The 23116-nt window shown below is 47.0% G+C and overlaps 1 protein-coding gene across 1 annotated transcript; it reads right to left on the bottom strand.

Annotated features, from left to right (window-relative positions):
* Positions 1 to 22: 22 nt before the first annotated feature.
* Positions 23 to 5921, bottom strand: LOC120712114 (leucine-rich repeat receptor protein kinase HPCA1-like). Its single transcript, XM_039997835.1, has 19 exons — positions 5628 to 5921; positions 4635 to 4761; positions 4479 to 4550; positions 4272 to 4346; positions 4090 to 4161; positions 3831 to 3992; positions 3671 to 3745; positions 3528 to 3599; positions 3366 to 3434; positions 3218 to 3286; positions 3059 to 3133; positions 2901 to 2972; positions 2682 to 2819; positions 2154 to 2572; positions 1945 to 2076; positions 1716 to 1855; positions 1403 to 1622; positions 1013 to 1248; positions 23 to 875 (listed from the first exon to the last, which is right to left on the bottom strand). The coding sequence occupies exons 1-19, from the start codon at positions 5716 to 5718 to the stop codon at positions 357 to 359; spliced, it is 2835 nt and encodes a 944-aa protein (XP_039853769.1). The 5' UTR covers positions 5719 to 5921; the 3' UTR covers positions 23 to 356.
* Positions 5922 to 23116: the final 17195 nt, after the last annotated feature.

The following is a 23116-nucleotide window of genomic DNA, read 5'->3' as shown; positions in this document are numbered from 1 at the left end:
TCTCAATTCCACAGAACAACAGATATATATGTACGTTTTCTTTCCAAGGCAAAAAGAATAGTCAACTTTATGAATTCTGTACAGGCCTACTGAAAGCTATGAACAATATACACTCATTTCATAAAGACAGCGACGACTTATCCTTGACAGGCAGATCGAAGTTACATGCTATAGAGATCTCAATTTCTCAGAACAACAGATATATATGTACGTTTTCTTCCAAGGCAAAAAGAATAGTCAACTTTATGAATTCTGTACAGGCCTACTGAAAGCTATGAACAATATACACTCGAACTTTTGCACATCTCCTATAACCAGGTGAACTATCAAGCTTTCCATCCTATACATATAGGGCTTCATGGCTTCAAGCTCCCATGAGAAGAAGGAAATACCGCACTGTATTCAAAGACCCTGCTGTCCATATCAAACATCGAGGTTGATGTCGAAGCACTAGAGTACGGGAGCTTAGGCCCGACCTTCATTGTTCTTGACTCAATGCTGAATGAAGAGCTCATCGACATGGAGCCTGGTATGAGCCCGTAGTCCTGCATTATCCCCTCAATCTCCCTCACAATGGTGTTCATTGAGGGCCGGCCCGTTCCCACCTCCTCGACACATTGCAGTGCCAGTTTTAGGAACCGTGGAAAGCCAAGGAGATCCCCCGTTTTTGCAAGGATTGGGTCCATCACATCCTTGAGCCCGCAGTGCGTGCGATCCTCCATGTCAAGTGCCATCTTCACCTCGCGGACGATGTACTTGTTGTCGTGTATAGGTGGCTTGGACATTATGAGCTCTAACAGCACCACACCAAAGCTGTAGACATCACTCTTCGCTGTGAGCTGCTGCGTTATGTAGTACTCAGGGTCCAGGTAGCCCTGCAGTTTCATAAAGAGTTTTAAGTGGTGACTGGTGGGTATTATTTTCTCTAACGAACTGACAAGCATGTCATGTATGCCATATACAAGAGATTTTTTTTTTTTCCTCAAAACAGAGACACAATGTGCAAGCTTACCAGTGTTCCCTTGACATTTGTGCAGAGTTGGCCTTCCTCACTGTCTGATACCAGCAACGACAGGCCAAAATCTGCAACCTTTGCAGTCATCTTCTCATCAAGGAGGATGTTGGTGGACTTCACATCCCTGTGAATAATTGGAGGATTGGCGTGGTCATGAAGGTAAGCTAGCCCTCTTGCTGAATCCAGAGCTATCTTGAGCCTCCTACTCCAGTCCAATTGTATCCCTTTCATACCTGGAGCGACCAGTTGGGATCAGTTCAGGAGATCACATATGGTTCACAGAAATTGTAGCCTGATATTTTTACTTCATGATTTTTACAGTTAATCAACAATATGCACACCTTCTGTAACCAAGTATAACTAATAAAATGAGATGGAAAAAGTTACCATATAGGGCCTCGCTTAGTGTTCCATTGGATATGAACTCGTAAACAAGCATCTTTTCGCCCTTCTCAAAGCAGAAACCAACCAGTGCAACCAAGTTCTTGTGATGGACTCTTGAAAGGAGTTCTATTTCTGTCTTGAACTCAAGGCCACCCTGCATGGACCCTTCCATGGATCTCTTGATTGCTACTAACTGCCCATCTGGAAGTTTTCCTCGGTACACCTGTTACATTGCAATTAAAAAAAATTGTAAATATGTACTAGAAACAAGAAAAACATTCTGCACCTCCAGGTTGAAGAAAAATTGTTTATTTACCCTTCCATAGCCCCCTGCTCCAATAGCGTTGATTTCTCGGAAATCATTGGTGCACAACTTGAGTTCTTCCAATGTGAAAAATCTAGCACTTTTCAGTTTGGGTGCTTCACCAATATCTTCTCCCATTGATCCCCATGATGCTGAATATTTGACCAGGGACATTAATAACAAAGCAACATTAGATGATGGCTTAAAATATCGAGCGAAACCTTTCAAGAGAGTGCATTACCGAAAGGATTGTTGATGGAGACAAGCACTTGAGCCCTCTTCTTTTGTCGCACAGCGTAAAAACCAACCAGCATAAGTCCCACTACCAGGAGAACAGATCCAGTTACAATGCCAATCAACACCGCTCGAGAAGCTGTCACAGAAGAATCAATGTTCAGCCATCTACGTTTTGTGGCTTCAGAAACAACGCAAAAAAATTGAACCAGTTACCTTTGTCGTGGAACGGGTAATGACCCGCTGTTGCATAGTAAGGCCCGTATAATTCTGGTGGTTTGTAATTCTGACGGGTCAGGTTGAAGCAGTTTAATACTTGGGAGTAGGTGAACCTCTTCTGGTTTACTGGGCATGCCTTGATCTCCACATTTAGGTATAAACCATCGTAGGAGTGGGCCAAGCTTATCTGGTTTGGGGTACAGCTGTTCAATTTACCCGTGAGATTGTTCTGCAGTTCAGGAAGGTACTGGACAACATCACCGAAGGAAGGAGCTCTGAAGACAATAGTCTCCATGAAAGGATAGGCACACTGGACTTCAACTATAGGGGGTTGTCTAGGAGCTTCAGTTTGTAGTCCTGTGCACGGCGTTGTGTCCGACAAAAGAGAATTGTTGCAGAGTGGGTTCCCTTGTAGCCTGAAGATAACAAAGAAGCAAGAAAGCTTCAGAGAAAGCAGAAGTTTGGCAAGAAAGAAATGCGCTTATTGTAAGGAAACAAAAAATCGAAATGGGCAGTGATACACACTTGAGAAATTGTCCTTTGAAGCTGTCGTACACTATAACTGATGTGACTTTGTTATTTTGGATATCGACAAGATCTAGTCCCTCAGTAACGTTACTGCCCATGTCCAGTGTCCCATTCAGTTGATTATCACTCAGTATTCTGTAGATATTCGACAGGTCAATAAATTTTGATAAAGTACACATGGTAGAAAGGTTTTAGAATTTTCATGAAATTCCTTACATATGCTGTAATTTACGGAAGCTGAACAGGTCCTGTGGCACTTGGCCAGAAATTCCAACTGACTGCATTGTACTGCAACAAAGAGTGAGACATTCCTTATGCATTGCACCAGAAACTGCCACTTCACAGAACAGTATCGAATGAACAGCATGACTTACAGGGTCATTATGTCAGTCAAATTTGAGAACCAGCTTGGAATATTAGAAGGCGTAAAGCTGTTATTGCTCATATCCCTGTGGATAATGATCATGCGTCAATCATGGCGATAGAGCAGGTTCATATCAAAATGTGACTTGAGTTTGCAAACAAATTCTTACACATTTTCCAGTAACCTCATTCCGGCCAAATTAGGTATTTGTCCATTTAGTTTGTTGTTTGAAAGCATTCTGGAGTTTTCAAGGAAAAAATGTTACCAGCAGCCCAACAAAGATGTCCCAATTATGTTTTCTGAATTGGACAACTTACACAACGTGGAGCTTAGTCAGGTTCTTGAGAGAAGGAACTTGACCCATGAAACCGTTGTTATTTAAACGACTGTATTCAGGGCATAGATTAAGATAATCAGCTTTCTACACGCATACATATTAGTTGCCAACCAATTTTAGAGCAAGTTTTATGAACACTTACAGTACTTCTAGTGTAGGAATTGCACCAATAGATGCTGGTATCGGTCCAACAAATCTGTTATTATCGAAAAGTCTGAACAAAACAAATAATAATTAGAAAATTCCTAGTGAATGATGAAGTAAATGCTAAATCTTTGGGCTTACATGTGCTTGAGCTTCATGTTGGAGTTGAAGAGATATTCCGGGATCAAACCTTCCAGTTTGTTTTGATTGAAATGGCTAGAAAGAACAGAAGAAACATATTAATGAGTGATAGCTTGCAAAGAATGAGCAACAAAACTGATATCTTTTTTGTGACACAGACAAGTGCTCTGCCTCTAGAAGCTGGTCCAATCCAGTTCCATTGTCCTTGGAATTTGGGAGTGGTCCAGTCAGCAGGTTGTCAGCAAGGTCTAGCCAGGTGACACTGGAAAGCTTTCCTAACGAGGGCGGGATGCTGCCCGTTAATTTATTTGAGTTCAGAGCACTGTGCAACATCAAGCCAAGAAACAAAATTAGTATCATAGTAGTAGACCAATTTCAATAGTTTTTGCAGCTATTGACAGGAAGAACAATATTCTTACAAAAATTTGACTTGTGACAGGTTGCCTAATTCACTTGGAACAGGACCACTGAAACTACAACCAATCAATGCTCTGCAAAATTATCAGGTAAAGAAGATGGGATTAATAAGGAGTAAAAGAACATATGTTCATATGTAGAGCACTAATCAATCTGTCAAATAATTGAAACTGTCACAACTTACAGTTGTTCAAGCTTAACCAATTTCCCAATAGCAGCAGGCAGTGGGCCACCAAGATCTGGATTTGAGGACAGATCCCTGTCAGGCATAGTCAGACAGACAGCCATTCAGCGAAGTAACATACACGGTCGTGTAATCATAAAACAGTCCAAGCATAGAGGAATCTGCAGCATCTATGAGTGGACAAAGATATATGATGGCAACACTCACAAGACCCTTAGTTCAGTCAGGTTTCCTATATCATCGCCAAGAGTGCCTCTTATGGTCATAGCGAATAAATTCCTGCAGCATCGAAGTGCGATAAGGGAGAACAATATCAGGATCCTGAGTAGCTACTAGCATTGCTGTGGGATCAGCTCTACTCACAGTGATGTGACCCTTCCGTTTCCATCGCACAAAATACCATCCCATCCGGCGCTGCAAGGATCGTCGGACTTCCCCCAGCTAGAAGGCAAATTTTTCCATTTCTTCATCAGAGATCTGAGAGCAGCCGCTGCAAGATACCAAATTTTCAACCAACTTTTGGACATTTGATTTGATTAGTACCCTATATTGTGACAGGCATGAATCAACACTGGTAGGTTGGAGTCGGTTCCATTGGGCCCTAATGCAAATTGTTTATAGATGCTTCACTAGTAACATCTCCTATGATTGTTCACTAACAAAAACTCGGACCATCAAAAAGTTTTATGTTCTTGGCTCGTGAGACTACAAGAATCAAACCAGCCATATTCGAGCATATGAATCGAAACAAATTTTAATAGACACGAATGAGCTGAGGACAAAACACACAAGGGGTGAACTTATAAACCAGATGAATTTAGACACTAGGAAACTAGGGGTGTAAATTGGTGATTCTTAGGTGCACGTCCAATCATCTTTAGTTTAAATATTTGTACTACTTCTTCAAAATGGGGTTTATACTGCTTCTTCAAAATGGGGTTCTATTTTATAAATATTTGAACTAAAAGGGGTTGGAGGTGCCGTGAATTTGCACCCCTACTCTTCAGAATAGTAGTATAGAAATCGTTTTGTTACCTTTTTTTGCCATTTCACCCGTCGTCTCATCAAAACAAATTGTAAAACTGATCCAAACAACTTAATCAGAAAATCACACCTCAAAATTTCCAACCTCTAGTCCAGCTGAGGCGCTGACCACAAATAAAATGCAACCAAAATCGAACTCCGAAGTCTATTAAGTAACTAGACAACCTTTAAAAGATTAAAATCAACAAATTTTGCTTCCGCTGACACAAAAAAAGGCAAAAAAAAAACCCCTCAAACTTTCTGTGCTACGACGACCATAGACCAAAGTTTTTTTTTGTGTTCCCGCAAGAATTGCCGAAAAAGAAAGCTTACCATCTTGCGGGTTGGTGTCCGCGGAAGCGATTCTGGATCCGGCGGCATTCAAGACGAAGAGCAGCAAGAGGAGCTGCTGTCTTCCCCTCATCAACGTTAGCTCCTCCCTGCCTGGACCAGAACTGCTAAGCGAGAGCTTCGCTTCTCGCAGAAAAAGGCTGCGCCGCGAGGGAAGAAGGAAAAGCTTTCCGAGTTGGGAGGAGGAAGAAGGTGAGAAGCGAAGCTGCGATGCCAATGCCGTCGTACTGGTGCCTGGAATAAGGCTTCTTGCTGACCTTTTTATTGTACTCGGTCCAACTGACTGACGTTTTCATAAGCGTGGAGCCTTCCCTTTTGTTTGCTTCCCCCTCCTTTTTTTGGTGTGCCTTCCGAGCTTGCCAACTTTGACCCTCTCCTCCTTGGCAAATAATTACTGTTGAAAGGAAAAATCATTTTACAGGGGCTAACAAAACATCAGTGGTTATTGTGAGCAGAGTATTTGACTTGCCACAGAGGGATCTCTTCTGTCCCTTAATGCAGTTCATTGAATCTCCGTTAAGTGATAGCGTCATTTGAACCAGATCTAATTCTGTCGCTTGCAGTTATCCTACTGAAATTTGCACCATAATTTGATGATGATTATGGTAATTTTTGTCACATGCAGTTCATTGAGTAGTATCTAGGAGTTGAATTCTGTAATTTATTACCATTTTTTTAATACAAAGATGCGTTGTAAAGTGCAAGGGGTGCGCTCTAGCGCGTTCTAAAGACTCTTTTCCTATCTTAATACAAAGATGCACAATTCTCTTACATATTAGATCAAATTTTACCATTTCTTACTCAGAGAGAGAGCAGAGAACCGTGGAAACCTGTGAATTGATGGGGATGGATGACCACCGTTGGTGCACATCAGGACGGGTGCACATGATGCAGAATGGTCAAACAATTGGCTTTTGAATATGGAGCATAGCTTGAGATACCCCATTCATGTACCACGATGCTATTTTTTCTTAGTTGATTTGGTTGATGTCTTCAGGTTCAGGGGAAAATAGCCTTAGTTGATAGTCAAAAGTAAGCACATAACTACTGGCTATTGGCAATCAACATTCAATAGATTTTGGTGTTCTCTTTTGTCACTGTTGGATTGTATTTGTTTTGAAACTCTACCTACCGATGTTTGGCACCATATTGCCATCATGTTTCTTACACCTCTGTATTCTTGTTTTCTTTAAGGCAAACACTAAACTTATCACCCTTCAAAAATCACCGGTGATAATGCGACATTCAATTGCTATGTTATAGTTCTATCAACACTTAATTTGGGAACCTTGTCATACAATGGGGAAAATGAGAAAAGCCCTTCATTGATTTATACGGTGATGAAATTATAACTGAGGATACCTATCGTCTTGAGGGACCGAAATGGCGACCAGAGGGGGGTGAATGGGAGCCGATTCAGAATTCTTGCAATCGAAAGCTCGGTGGAAGATCTCAAGTTCGCACTCAACCCTCAAGTCCTAGGTGAAGTGTAGAGGAGCTATAGAGGAGCTACACTAATGCAAAACAGCCCTAGGAACAAGCGAGAAGTAACGCAGAAGCATACGCGAGGAAACAGCGCAAAAACAGCACGGTATAACTCACCGGTTGATCCGACGCACAGATTTGAACAGCGTCGGTTCAACCGATGAGCAGAGCCGGCAGCAGAGAAAAAGTGTGCACCGGTTGATCCGACGGATGGGTTTGAACAGCGTCGGTTCAACCGGTGTTACACACCGGATGATCCGACAAAATCGATTTAAACGTCAGTGCAGTTGTCCAGAGAGAGCTCGAAATGAACTTCTAAGCACCGGTTAAACCGACGGTCACAAATCCAAAGCGCCGGTGCAGTTGTCCAGAGAGATAGCAAATCGAATTCAACAGAGCACCGGATGAACCGACGTTGAGACAAATCAATACGCCAGTTAAACACGTAAAACCACACTCGTGGGATCGCTGGTCAATATACATCGGTTAAACCGATGCTCTTCAAGAGCAATGCACTGGTGCAATTTGCGGACAGCAGAAAACCCTAACGCAGGAAAACCTACTCACCGGTTGAACCGACGCCAATGAGCACAAGCGTCGGTTTAACCGGTGCTCGGAAGAACTATGTCCAGAAATGTTTTTCAGCTCGCGTTCTTCCAAAAACTCGATGATCGAGTGGCCAAATCAAGTCCAAATCTCACCAAATTTTGCAAGCATGATCACAAGGGACTTGTGAACACTTCCACGGAAGGAATCGACGTATTACTCCATGGTTTGAGAGAAATCGACGAAATCCTAAGCAAGATTGGGGTTTTCTCAAGAATGCCAAAACTTCAATTCGAAGGAGCTCGTGAATCCGAGGGTTTTGGGGCTAGGCAAGATGGATTAGGAACACCCCAAGGAGTCACAAAATCATCAAGAAACAACCCGTCACCTTGAGTTTAAGAATCGACAAAGGAAAATCGAATTTCAATCAAGCCAAAGCACAAATCGTATGAGATTGAAATGAATCCAAAAACCCAGAGGGCACAAGGAGGATTGGGCCTCCTTTCCAGATCAATCTCCAAAATCCATCTCCAAAATCCTAATCCTAGAGAAGAGAAGGAAGAACAGAGAGGAGGGGAGAGAAGCAACGTGAGGAGAAGGGCGCCTGGGAGAGGGACGTGGTCATCTGTTCTTCTGTGTGCCAGGCCCGCCAGAGAGAAGAGAGGGGTGAGAGGTATTTAAGGTGCCCACGCAGGGGTCCAAAATACCCTTGACTCAAACTAGACACTAAAACGCTCGTAGGGGCAAAATCGGAAATATGTACACGATCTCATCCGACGGCGAAGTTTCTTTCTTCGACTCGAAGCCTTCTCCGCGATGCCACCATGTCGATGAAGATCCGGTTCGCGGTTTGGGGGGGGGTCCACGAAACCCGGGTAGGTGGTCGGTTTTGAGAAAACCGTCAAAACTCCACGCGCGGGAAGATTCCCGCCTCCACGCCGTGGCCCTAGATGCCGTTCCCGCCTCGGGCTTCTGACGGCCCTAGACGCCGCCCGACGCCCGTCACCTCCTCGCCCGCAGCGAGGCCCTAGACACCATTGACGCCCGTCGCCTCCGTCAGTCCCAAGACCGACGCCCGTGCCTCCACGACTTGGCATCTTCTACCGCCGTCCGCCTGCTTGGTTTTGTGGCGCAAAACAAGAAACCCGCCTTCCGTCGTCGCTTGCGCCCTCGATCCAGGAGTGGACGCCACAGCTACCGCCCGGCATGAGCTCCGGTCCTGGCTGCCCTTCACCGCCGTCCACCGCACGGTCCATCGGCCACAGCACCTCCACGGCAGCTCTCCGTCGACACTTGACGCCCGTGTACCTGCAATCCAAAGACCAAGCGCACGATCACACCGCACGGTTGACAGTTCACTCATCACAAGCAGGATAGAGTACTCAACATTCCTCAATCTCCCCCTTGATGAGTGCATTGTCAACACACCACAAACGAACCAAGATTGAAACAAAAACAGTGAAGAACAAAGAATCAAGAGAGAACTTGAACAAGTGACAAAAACTCGAAAGAAGCAAGAACAAGTCACTTGACCAAGCGAAGATTGATTCCCTAAGACAAGGGCAACGGCTTGACGCAATCGATCAAACACAAGCATTACATCTCAAAGACAGAGGCAGGGCTCGACACAGTCATGCCAGAAGCGGAGGGAAAACCAGGAGCTAAATAAAGCAGAAACTCCCACTGAAATGTATTTCCCCCTTACCAATGCAACTCTCACCACATGTATGCACTCTCAAAGCCCTGTGCACAATAAGTTTTTGTTCGATCACTAACTTCTCTCCCTTGTTGGCACATGCACACATCAAGGCTTAGACCTAAAACTCCCCCTGAAACTGAGACTCCCCCTGGACATATGCTATGCAATGAATGCAATTTAGGAGGTGTAAGTGAAAGCATTCAGAGATACAAGGATATGAGCAACAACTAGTCACAAGCACGTGTGCATCCATAAACAAGACCTGCATCTAGCTCAACAGGGTATATCAAATCAGTCTAGAGCTAGGCAAGTTCCAGTTTAGGAGAAATAAAAGCATCACCCTTGATCTAGCACTAGCAAGTAGGGAATGAAAGTCAGTGCTAATCAAACTCATACAGGTGAGCCAAAAACATCCAAAGCATGTTGTAAACATTGATTTTGCAATCTCATTACATCAAGCAATTTAGTGCCAGGGGTTGAAAGCTTGTCATGCTTTACTTAGCAACGAGACCAAGCCTATGCCAAAGGCAATCAGAAACTTAAGGTACTCGTTTTAGTCATGCACAGCCTTGCCCGAGTTCTCACAAGTGCAAAGTGAGCCATCCCGAAAGCTTGATCAGTGCGACAAGCAATCCCACCTGGATCTTCCCATTCCATTTCAAGCACAATTCAAGCCATTTTATCAATTTTAGATCATGTCAAGTATGAATTGCTTAACGAAAGGCTACACTAGCATGAATGAGATAGCAAAGCATATCAACACGCCCTAACATGCTAGTAGCCAAGATAGGGTGACCATGTTTTCAGATTTTCAAATCAAAATAGCTTAACTCAGATGATGCCATATACACAGTGGAGCAAGCTATACATGATCACATTTATAAACTCACACTAGCAAGCACTAGGATATCATAGCAATGTATACAGGAATACTAGTGCAAGTGAGGCAATGCAAAATGCATAAATGTACAATGCATATGCACAATGCAACTACCAATCCTAGAAAACAAATAGAAAAACAAACAAGACCTACAAAGCTAACCAAGGAAAAGTCAGCGATCAAACGGGGTAACAAACCCCAAGCTCCCCTCGCAAGCGAGCAAAGGTGTCCTGCTCAAGAGGTTTGGTGAGGATATCTGCGGTTTGCCTCTCTGAAGGGACATGGATCAAGTCTATGTGGCCTCTCTCATGATTGTCTCGCAGGAAGTGGAACCGGATATCCATGTGTTTGGTTCTGGAGTGTAGGACAGGGTTCTTTGCAATGCTAATAGCAGACATGTTGTCTATGAAAATGGGAACCCTATCAAAACTCAGTCCATAATCCTGCAAGGTTTGTTTCATCCATAGAATCTGGGAGCAACAGCTAGCAGCAGCAACATACTCAGTTTCTGTGGAAGAAAGCGCTACGCTAGCCTGCTTGCGAGAGGACCAAGACACCAAAGATGTACCGAGAAATTGACAAGTGCCGGATGTCGACTTGCGATCCAACCGACACCAACCAAAGTCGGCATCAGAAAAGCCCACTAAAACCAGAGAAGAATCCGCAGAGTACCAAAGACCAAATTCAGGGGTGAATTTTAGATACCTGAAGATGCATTTCACCACCTGCCTGTGGGAGGTGTGCGGCGAAGCCTGGTACTGCGCACAGAGGCCGACGCCGAACTGAACATCCGGCCGCATCGCCGTCAGGTATAGGAGGGAGCCGATCATGCTCCTGTACTCCTTCTGGTCCACTGCCTCACCGTCCAAGTCCTCATCAAGCGCCGTCGAAGTGCTGATCGGAGTCGGCTGAGGTGACAAGTCACTCATGTCGAACTTCCGCAGCAATTCCCTGGTGTACTTGGCTTGATGGACGAACGTGCCCTGAGAAGTTTGCTTGATCTGCAGCCCGAGGAAGAACTGCAGCTCACCCATCATACTCATCTCGAACTCCCTGGACATCTGCTTAGAAAACTTGGAGACAAGAGCGTGAGAAGAGCCACCAAAGATAATATCATCCACGTATATCTGAACTAATAGAAAATCAGTGCCAGACCGCATGATGAACAAAGTTTTATCCACACATCCCATTTTAAAACCCTGAGCCAACAAAAATGTTTTCAGTCTATCATACCAAGCTCTAGGTGCCTGTTTCAAACCATAAAGTGCTTTCTGAAGTTTACAAACACTGTTTGGAAACTTGGGATTTTCGAAACCAGGGGGTTGTTTCACATAAACCTCTTCTTCGATAAAACCATTTAAGAAGGCAGATTTAATATCCATTGGGAAAACTTTAAAACCCTTAGAAGCAGCAAATGCAAGAAAAATTTGAATCGCTTCCAAACGAGCAACAGGGGCAAAAGTTTCCTCAAAATCAATCCCTTCTTTTTGGCAAAACCCTTGGGCAACAAGACGAGCCTTGTTTCGAAGAAACCAACCCATCCTCACCCTGCTTGTTTTTGAAAACCCACTTCGTTCCGATGAGATTACAAGCAGGTGGAGGCTCGACTAAACCCCAAACTTGGTTTCTTTCAAAATTTTTGAGTTCCTCATGCATGTCATTGACCCAATTAGAATCATAAAGAGCGTGTCCAATATCTTTGGGCTCGAAAGAGGCAACAAACGCTGAATGAGCAAAGCCAGCGCTACTTGTTACCTTGGACCGTGTAACTCGCTCATTGAGGTCACCTAGCATCTGTTGAGGTGGATGACGACGCTGAATGTGTCGCGGTGCTTTCCTTGTCGAAGTCGCCTCCTTCTCAACCAAAGCTAGTGCCTCCTCAGGTGCAGCTGGTGAAGGCTGAGTCACCTGCTCGACTGGCCCCCGTGAAGTAGACGTAGTAGGATCGGGGCCGTCGTTATCGTCCGAGCTCGTGGCGGAGGCTGCTTGGTCCACAGCACGCGTGGTAGCCTCAGCATCACCCTCCGCAGCTTCTTCCTCCTCATCTTCAAAGATGGAGGTGCCGAGCTCATCATCTCCTACAACTTCAAAGACAAAATCATTGCACGGTGCAGTCTCGTCGAAAGTGACTTCACAAGTCTCTCTGACGATGTTAGAATCAATAAGCAACACACAGTATGCTCTGGAATGAGATGCATAACCGAGAAAAATGCCGTCAGTCGAGCGAGACTCAATCTTATCAGAATTTCCTTCTTTCAGCACAAAACACCGGCAACCGAAAACTCTGAGATGGTCAACACGGGGCTGGCGTCCAAAACGCAACTCATAAGAAGTCTTGTGCATGAAAGCATGCAAGAAAATTCAGTTGGCCACATAACAAGCGGTATGGACCGCCTCAGTCCAGTACTTTCGAGGAGTCCTATGCTCGTCGAGCATCGTCCTCACCATCTCAACTAGCGTCCGATTCTTCCGTTCTACAACTCCATTTTGCTGTGGAGCATAGGGGGAAGAATACTGGTGTTCGAGCCCTTGATCACTGCAAAAGGTGTCAAAACGGGCATTTTTGAATTCTGTGCCATTATCACTGTGAATCGCTCGCATGGCCTGGGGTAGCTCGTTTTTCAACCTCAAGATCAAGTCTCGAATAAACTCGAAAGCCTCATCCTTGGTTCTCATGAAAAAGACCCATGAATAGCGAGAAAAGTCGTCCACGATCACAAGAACGTACCACTTCCCACCAACTGACATCACCCGAGAAGGACCTACTATGTCCATGTGTAGCAACTCTCCAGGGTGAGCGGTCATCACCTGATTAACAGGCGGATGAGAAGCGGCAATCATCTTCCCGTGGCGACACGGATGGCAAACAAGGTCCTTTTCAAACTTCAATTTGGGCAATCCTCGGATTAGGCCAAGTGAGCTAAGTCTCGACAACAAATTGAAGCTCAAATGTCCAAGTCTCCTATGCCACTTCCACATATCGGAAGAAGGACCAGCCAACAAGCAATGAGAAGGGCCAAGAGAAGTTCCAGAGAACTCAGCCAAGAAAACCCAATCGCGAGGTAAAATCCGGCAAACCAAATCTCCTCTGAAATCCAAAACACGAGAACAACCCTCCTTGAAGCGAACTTCAAACCCCTCATCAAGAAGTTGTGAAACAGAGAGCAAATTGAACCCATGATTCGAAACCAAAGCAACTTCTCTCAGGGTAAAGCGATCAGAAACTCGAACAGCGCCTAAACCACGTACCTTTCCCTTACCATTGTCCCCAAACACAATGTATTCTTTTGAGCGCACCGGGGTGAGGCTGGAGAACCATTTGTCATTCCCGGTCATATGGCGCGAACAACCGGAGTCCATGACCCACCTGTTCTCCAAGCCTCCAACCTGCATATCAGTAGTGAGACAAAGGGTGAGCAAATGTCTCAACACTGGGGTTAGCAAAGTGAGAAGCAAACCAGTGTCGAGCCATTTGCTCTACAGAAGGGTTAGCAAGATCAAAAGCGTGTCCCTTGTCCCGTCTATCGCGAGGCTGACGACCACCACCGCGACGAAAGCATGGTGCATCGTAACCTCCTTCAAAGCCTCGGTCTCGTGATCCATAGCCGTACTGAGGACGACCAGGAGCACGACCGGCAAAGCGACCACCCGCTGGAGCACAGTAAACACCACCGTCTCCCTGTTCTCCACCTACACGGCGCACCCTAGCATCTTGCCTACCACCACTCCAAGGAGGACCATGCACCCGAGCAGAGTAGATGTCCGAGTTGCGTCTCTCCTGCTCACGCCTCACAGCCCGCTTCCTCCTGAAGCAAAACTCCTCCAGGTGACCCTCTCTGTCACAGTACTCGCAGTGGTACCTCACCTCTCTCTTGGGAGGTGGAGGCCTAGCCTGTGAACGGGGAGGAGCAGCCCCCTTCTTCTGGGTAACCTGGGCTGTGGCAGCAGGGAGCGTATCGAGGGGATTCCTCAGTTCATTTGGCTTTGGAAACCAAACCTGCTTCTGTGGAGGTGCTTTTGATGGTTCCTTAAGCACACCATCCACCGGGTCAACAAGTGAAGGCTGTGTGCTCGTGCTAGCAGTGTTCAGAGCACTTGGAGCTCCAGTAGCCTTGCCGATCTTACCATACAACTTGTCAAAGTCTGACTTCGTGTATGTGTAACCGACCCCAAACCCATCACCACGCTTGAACTGCTTGATCATCATGCCCAACTGCGGCTCACTAGCAGAAACCCAACTAAGAATTGCCCTAAGATATGTATTCTCATTCTCCAAGTTGGCTTTCTCTACCGCAAGATTATCCAAATCAGAGATCAAACTAGGGCAAACATGACAATCAATAGGTGGGCTAGACTCCCTGACCTTAGTCTTCCCCAAAGACTTAATCAAGGCGTTCTTCTCATCTAGCTCTGACCTAAGTGTGGGACAAAGCTTACAGGCATCAAGCAGAACAGGCCTAGATCTAAGCTCCTCTAGTTCATAAACAACAGTGGCAAACTTAGACTGTAAAGAAGATAGATCAGACTTAAAGATAGGACACTCATCACATTCAAGCACATCACTAACAATGGGAGCATCCTTAGCTATTTCAAGCTCATGCTTGGCCTTGGCTAGCTCGTGAGACACGTCAGAAAGCGAGGTCTTGGCAACATCCAAGTTCGCGACGTTCTCATCATGCTTGGCACTGAGAGCAACAAGATCATTCATGTGAGATATGCAGCCAACGCACTCATCCTCACTAGATTTCTCCCTAGCGCAAGCCAGCTCAGCCCTAAGCTTTCTACGCTCTCTAGCTTTTTCCTTAAGCAGCCTCTTCTGGTTGTCGAGAGTGGCATACAACTCCCTAACCTCAGTATCAAGAAGGTCGATGGTGGAATTTACCTCTGAATCACTATCGGGTATCCCAATTAGGGACACCCTAATTGGGGTACTAAGACCGCTTTTAAAAACACAAACACCTGTTAAGGCAACTAGGCCCACGGCCTCCTTCCAATCTGGAAGAAAGGAAAGGACTCAATAAAGCCCAGCACACGGCCCATTCACATCCCCCTCGAGCGGGTGACTCATTCTCCGCCTCGCTTGAGGGTCCCTCTCGGGCCCGCTGGACAATCTCCGCCTCGCTCGAGGGTAGCGGATCTACCCTCGAGCGGGTGACTCATTCTCCGCCTCGCTCGAGGGCTCCCTTCGGGACCCTCGATCACGCAACGCACCTCCGCCTCGCTCGAGGGTAGCGGATCTACCCTCAAGCGGTGACTCATTCTTCGCCTCGCTCGAGGCCATCTCTCAGCACAAGGGACAAACGGCTCCACCGCCCAACCGCTCGCCGTACGAAGGCATTGAAAGCCAGCCACTCTGCCACGGCTCAAAGGACAGGCGGCGTCAGGCCACCACTCCCACAGTGGATGTGACCGGGGTCCCATCCGCTGACTTCGGTCACCGCTCCGCCATCCAGAAGGCTGTAGCGGCACTGTGGGACATGCAACGCGAGACAAGACGGGCCCAGCACGGCCCCCGTTCCTGTTCTGCCGACACCGACCATCCGGACTCACCTCCCACTGGGGAAGGGGTCTGGTAACGTCACGTGTCCTCCCAAACGGAACGCTCAGCATACACGGACGGGGCCCCGGACCTCCCCTTTTTTAGTTGCCCGGGACCTCCACGTGTCCCCCGGACCTTCTAGTGCGCACGACCGCACTCCGACCAGGGGGTCCGGGGCAGTCCCGCGCCATTTCTACCGCCGGGACACTACCGGACGACCGGCGTCATCTTCGCTGTACCAAGGATGAAATCCGGGATGACAGCGACGCACGCCGCCTTCCCACAGTGTACTTCCTACAGTACTTCCTATAGTGTCCGACCACTGTACCCCACAATTCAGGGGAGGACGGCGACTTCCATGCCCCACTCATGTACGCCGCCCCTCCTTGTGACTATAAAAGGAGGAGGCGGGCTCCCCTTAGACTCTCTGGACTCTAGTCTGCTTGGTCTCTCTGGCTTCTCTCTTCAAGAGAACATTCAGGGACTACTGAGCACTCATCTCAACCGACTCCACTCCTAGCTGAGACTTGGGAGCTTCTCTCCCTCTCTCGCCTTGCTTGTACCCCCTACTACAAGCACTCCGGGTGCAAGATAATACAGTGCCCTCGCACACCCCCTTTGCTGGACGTACGGCCCCACGGCCGGAACCAGGATAAACCGTGTGTTACTGTGTTGCCTCTTGCATCATCATCTGGGACGAGGAAACACGCAGCATTTACTAGTTGGGATTCGGGCCCCCGGGTCGGGACACCGACAATCACTCTCGGATCCAGGAGAAGAGTCGACGTGCGTCGGTGTAGCATGTTCACCCGAAGATGCACGAGCACCATTTACTTCACCCGCCATGGTGCAGAAGCCCTTGTGCCGACCGGCCGCCAAACAAAGGCCAATGAAGCTGGTGGCAACCTTGTCCCGCTTCTTCTTCTTCTTGTCGTCGTCGTCAGAGGTCGGTGAAGAAGAGCGGTCGGTGTCGGAGCTCTTGTCGAGGTCGCTGAGCTGCGCCAGGTAAGCCTTCTCCCGCTTCTTGGCCTTGTACTGGGAGCGCTTCTTGAGCGACTCCTTGTCGTAACATCCTCCCCGGTCACGACTGCAGTGCTTGTAGCGCCGACGCTCCTTGTTGGAGCCTCCCTCGTTGCGGTGGCGGTGGCGGTAGTAGTCGGGGTTGTTGTTCTGGCCACCGCCGGACTTCTTGGGGCACTCGGTGATGAAGTGGTTCGAATCGCCGCAGTGGTAGCACCCGGGGTTCTTCCGCCTCTGTCGGTTGTAGTAGACATGCTGGAACTTGCTGATGAGAATGCACAAGTCGTCGTCGCCCAGCATCTCTAGCTACTCATCTGTAACAGAGAGCAGAGAAGCAAGAAAAAAGCCAAGAGCAGAGTTAGCGTTAGAGCTCGATCCACCTGGGCCAGTCACAAGAGCGATGCTCTTAGAAGGAGGGGCACCATTGAGCTTGGCTCGTGTCTGGTTATCCACCTCCGTGGCCTTGAGCTTGCTGAAAAGCTCATTCACGGTCAGAGTCTCATAGCCTGCAGACTCGATGATCGTGTTCACCTTGAGATCCCACACAGAGCGGTCAAGTGCGTAGAGCAACTTGAGGGCCTTCTCATGCTCTGTGTACTCAAGGGCATCAGCAGATCTGTTCGCATTGACTTTGTTCACAATCGATTGAAACCGACTGAACATGTCGCCAATGTTCTCACCCGGCCCTTGTGTGAAATTCTCATATTCACGCTGGTGAGTCTCGAACAGTCTGGCCTTGACCTGAGGTGTGCCCTCGTGGTAGTTCTCAAGACACGTCCAAACCTTGTAGGCTTCCTGAAAACACTGAACGCGTGAGAACTCCGCACAAGAAACGCCAGCGAACAAGGCATTGACAGCCTTGGCGTTGGCCTCGTGCTCGGACACCTGAAGAGGTGAGGTCCGAATGGCAAGCACCTCGTAAGCCTGGTTCTTGGTGATCTCCCAAACCTCGGCTCCCATGCTTTGCAAGAAGGCTCTCATACGCACCTTCCAATAAGCATAGTCCTCACCGGCAAACACAGGGATCTTACCAAGACTAGCCATGGTCGCCAAATGGTTTTCGAACCGGTCAAGGTACTGAAAACCTTAACCAAGCTCTGATACCAATTGAGGGACCAAAATGGTGACCAGAGGGAGGGTGAATGGGAGCCGATTCAGAATTCTTGCAATCGAAAGCTCGGCAGAAGATCTCAAGTTCGCACCCAACCCTCAAGTCCTAGGTGAAGCGTAGAGTAGCTATAGAGGAGCTACACTAATGTAAAACAGCCCTAGGAACAAGCGAGAAGTAACGTGGAAGCATACGCGAGGAAACAGCGCAAAAACAGCACGGTATAACTCACCGGTTGATCCGACACACAGATTTGAACAGCGTCGGTTCAACCGATGAGCAGAGCCGGCAGCAGAGAAAAAGTGTGCACCGGTTGATCCGACGGATGGGTTTGAACAGCGTCGGTTCAACCGGTGTTACACACCGGATGATCCGACAAAATCGATTTAAACGTCAGTGTAGTTGTCCAGAGAGAGCTCGAAATGAACTTCTAAGCACCGGTTAAACCGACGGTCACAAATCCAAAGCGCCGGTGCAGTTGTCCAGAGAGATAGCAAAACGAATCCAACAGAGCACCGGATGAACCGACGTTGAGACAAATCAATACGCCAGTTAAACACGTAAAACCACACTCGTGGGATCGCTGGTCAATATACATCGGTTAAACCGATGCTCTTCAAGAGCAATGCACCGGTGCAATTTGCGGACAGCAGAAAACCCTAACGCAGGAAAACCCACTCACCGGTTGAACCGACACCAATGAGCACAAGCGTCGGTTTAACCGGTGCTCGGAAGAACTCTGTCCAGAAATGTTTTTTAGCTCGCGTTCTTCCAAGAACTCGATGATCGAGTGGCCAAATCAAGTCCAAATCTCACCAAATTTTGCAAGCATGATCACAAGGGACTTGTGAACACATCCACAGAAGGAATCGACGTATTACTCCATGGTTTGGGAGAAATCGACGAAATCCTAAGCAAGATTGGGGTTTTCTCAAGAACGCCAAAACTTCAATTCGAAGGAGCTCGTGAATCCGAGGGTTTTAGGGCTAGGCAAGATGGATTAGGAACACCCCAAGGAGTCACAAAATCTTCAAAAAACAACCCGTCACCTTGAGTTCAAGAATCGACAAAGCAAAATCGAATTTCAATCAAGCCAAAGCACAAATCGTATGAGATTGAAATGAATCCAAAACCCCAGAGGGCACAAGGAGGATTGGGCCTCCTTTACCGATCAATCTCAGTACAAAGGTCTCAAAAATCCATCTCCAAAATCCTAATCCTAGAGATGAGAAGGAAGAACAGAGAGGAGGGGAGAGAAGCAACGTGAGGAGAAGGGCGCCTGGGAGAGGGACGTGGTCATCTGGTCTTCTGTGTGCCAAGCCCGCCAGAGAGGAGAGAGGGGTGAGAGGTATTTAAGGTGCCCACGCAAGGGTCCAAAATACCCTTGACTCAAACTAGACACTAAAACGCCCGTAGGGGCAAAACCGGAAATATGTACACGATCTCATCCGACGGCGGAGTTTCTTTCTTCGACTCGAAGCCTTCTCCGCGATGCCGCCATGTTGATGAAGATCCGGTTCATAGTTTTTGGGGGGTCCGCGAAACCCGGGTAGGTGGTCGGTTTTGAGAAAACCGCCAAAACTCCACGCGCGGGAAGATTCCCGCCTCCACGCCGTGGCCCTATACGCCGTTCCCGCCTCGGCCTTCTGACGGCTCTAGACGCCGCCCGACGCCCGTCACCTCCTCGCCCGCAGCGAGTTCCTAGACGCCGTCGACGCCCGTCACCTCCGTCTGTCCCAAGACCGACGCCTGTGCCTCCACGACTTGGCGTCTTCTACCGCCGTCCGCCTGCTTGGTTTTGTGGCGCAAACCAAGAAACCCGCCTTCCGTCGTCGCTTGCGCCCTCGATCCAGGAGTGGACGCCACAGCTACCGCCCGGCATGAGCTCCAGTCCCGGCTGCCCTTCACCGCCGTCCACCGCACGTCCATCGGCCACAGCACCTCCACGGCAGCTCTCCGTCGACACTTGATGCCCGTGTACCTGCAATCCAAATACCAAGCGCACAATTACACCGCACGGTTGACAATTCACTCATCACAAGCAGGATAGAGTACTCAACATTCCTCACGTCTTGAGTACACCACCACTAGAACTTGATCAGAGAAAACTAAATTGACTTCTCCTAGGTTGTGGCATCATTTTCAGCAAATGCTGATCTGTATCCCATATATCATCAAACTTGCTCCGTGGACTAGGTTTTGCGTCACATTTTGAAAGGAACAGAGCGATGGAAGAACCAGGTTGACATTTTTGACAGCTGACCAATTTATCCACCTCTGAAAAGTAATCGACAAAGCAACAATATATAATAATATACCAATCGCAAAAATATGCTTAAAGTATTAAATATATATAGAAAATTTACACTCGCTTGTAGCTACTCCTACATGTGTATCTCATGATGTAGGGTGTATCTGACCTAACAAAGAGTAAGTACGTGAAGTATGTGTGTCTATATATATATAGGTTATAAAGTTTTCCCAAGCAAATTACGAATACATGTTTACTTCAGGCCGACTGGAACCACGCGGGCTCTAGCAAAAGTGTTCACACCTCGGTGGATCTAACAAAAGCTACCCACAAATAAATTTCTTTCTACTATCCTCTTGAACTAATAATGGAGAGGCTTCCCAGCAGCAGCAGCCACTCCATGGATATTTTATGGCACGTCGACGGCGTCGATCCCTCCATCACGCAGTCAAGCTCGTGTTGTCCTATTCGCTTTCGTTGCTTAATTTCAGCATCTCAACTTCTTAAAACCTAACCACTCATGCCAAATTAGCAATATGTTTTAAAAAATCCAGAACAAATGGGCAATATATATACTATGTTACAAGCTGTAGCGAAAATGGCCTCTCATGCCATATTTCAATATAATGTTTTGGCGATTGATGACACACACAACACTTGGACTAATGTGATTGTTAAGATGACTATTCTCAGGCTTTTAGGTTCAAGTACAAAGAGAAGAGATGCGTAGCAAGGCCCGAAGGGCCACCCCTACGGGGGTTCCGCTACTAATGCTCTTCGGTCCAAGGGACAAGAATTGAGGCATTTTGCTATCATCGGTTAAACCGACGTAGGGCAAAATGAACTCACCGGTGCAATCACAGAGAAGGTCTGCGGGCTACGGTTTAACACCGGATTAACCGACGTTGAAGAAAATGTATACGTCGGTGCATTGGCAGATGAAGACCGAGGAAATTACATACACCGGTTGAACCGACGATGCATCGGTCAATTGCATCGGTTCAGTTGTCCAGAGAGGTGGTTTTTGGAGGAACGTGAAGAAGTTACACTCACCGGTTAAACCGACGCTAATTTTACATACACCGGTTGATTGCATCGGTTAAACCGGCGATACACCGGTTAATTGCTAACGGCTAGTTTTTCAAGTAGCAATTTACATACACCGGTTAAACCGATGATGGCTTTTGGGGTACGTCGGATTAACCGGCGTTACGCAGTTTTCTGGCAGCTTTTCTCCAACGGCTACATTTGCTTGAGAGTGCTGGAGTTCAAGGAAGTATACAAGAGCTAAAGATCATCTCCAACCACCATAGAGCTTCATTGTACATCATATAGGCTTAAGCACACTTGTGAGAGTGCTTAGTGCTTGTTTAGGCTTAGTTCTTGAGAGAACTAGCTTGAGAGAAAGTCTTGCTGCGGCAAGCAACTTGTGTACTCGCCGTGTGACCCTCCGACTTGGTGTGGAGTGGCAACGACACTTTGTGCGGGGAAGGAGGCCCCTACTTGGTGTTAAAGCTCCAAGATAGTGAAGACGGTGCCGTGGTGACGCTTCGAGATAGACGGTGGCGGTGACCTCGTCTTTGTGACTTGGCGTCACTTAGCCTTTGCTTGTCGGGAGCCTTGGAGGCGTGGCAAGACGGTGATCAAACGAAGAGACTCGGCATCACACTTGTTCTTTGTGAGCAAGTGGCCGTGGACGTAGGGAGGGACTTTGGTGTCCTAACCGAACCACGTTAAATCGTGTGTCTTGGTGTCTTCACGGGAGTTTGCATATCCTCTCCCTTACCGCTTTACTTACCACATTACGTTTCCGCATTTACTTTTTTTGCTTACCTTTACTTTCCTAGTTAGTTTGATTAGGATTGGCTATAGGTTGCAAGTCTTTTGGGGTAAGTAGAGGGTAGCATAGATAAACCTTAGTCATAACTAGCATGTGTAGGACGTGTTAGGTTTATCTTATGCAATTAGATTGAGCCCTAGGATAGAAAAGCGATTAGCGACCCTATTCACCCCCTCCCCCTCTAGGGTCGGACACCCCGGTGATCCTTACACAAGCCCTTCCAGGCTTCAAAATTTTCAGATGAGACTTGAAATACTTTTGGTTTTGCGATAGTCTCTGTGATGACGAACATGCAGACCGTGTCGACGTACGCGAAGTCGTTTTCCTAACGTCACCTCGTTCATATGAAAGCGTGTTTAGTTAAATTCCGCGTACTTGAATTGCTAGGCGATATATGGTCACCAAAATTATAGCTGATACACACACACACAACATTCTATAAGTAAAGTTATCCTGTTATGCCTTTATTGTGATTTTGGTAATTGGGTGACAACATAGTCAATGAGAATGAGAATAATAAGTTTGTGAACTCATATTTGTAGGATTTCTAGATCCCATCGCACTACACCACAACACCATATTAACAACGGGTGTCAGTTGGTAAAAGTGCAGTATTAGCAATAGACAGTCCATGGATAAAACTTACCAATGAATAATCTTTTGGTTATCCTTATTTTATAGAGAAACAGTCTGTCGGCAAATCGTGATACTACCCAATGTATGGTTACAAATGTTTCAATTGGTTTTCTTGTACAGTACTAGCAGGATTATTTTACTATTTTGAATTTATTAAACTCTTTAGTATCAAAACCACGCACCTGCACTTAGTTGTGTTTTTTCATTTTACACTAGTTCATTGTTTGTCTGATTAGAGTACAAAGTTCAACCTTCCGAGTACCCTTTGATTGTTTATTGAGCTAGCTTGGTGCTTGGGCTGGGTAATGCATCTGACTTTCTATTTTTTTTATCATAGTGGATGGTTGATGAAAAAGAATTAAGAGTCCACTACTGGAAAAAGGCCCTTAGGCACCGGTAGAATAGGGCCTTAGGTACCGGTTTTTCCAACCAGTACCCCGAAACCGAGACCAAATGCTCTTAGCTTT

The sequence above is a fragment of the Panicum virgatum genome, chromosome 6K (assembly GCF_016808335.1).
Source record: "Panicum virgatum strain AP13 chromosome 6K, P.virgatum_v5, whole genome shotgun sequence".
NCBI classification, from domain to species: Eukaryota; Viridiplantae; Streptophyta; class Magnoliopsida; order Poales; family Poaceae; genus Panicum; species Panicum virgatum.
Note: the sequence above shows the minus strand (reverse complement) of the source record. Positions and strands in the feature narration are given on the sequence as shown.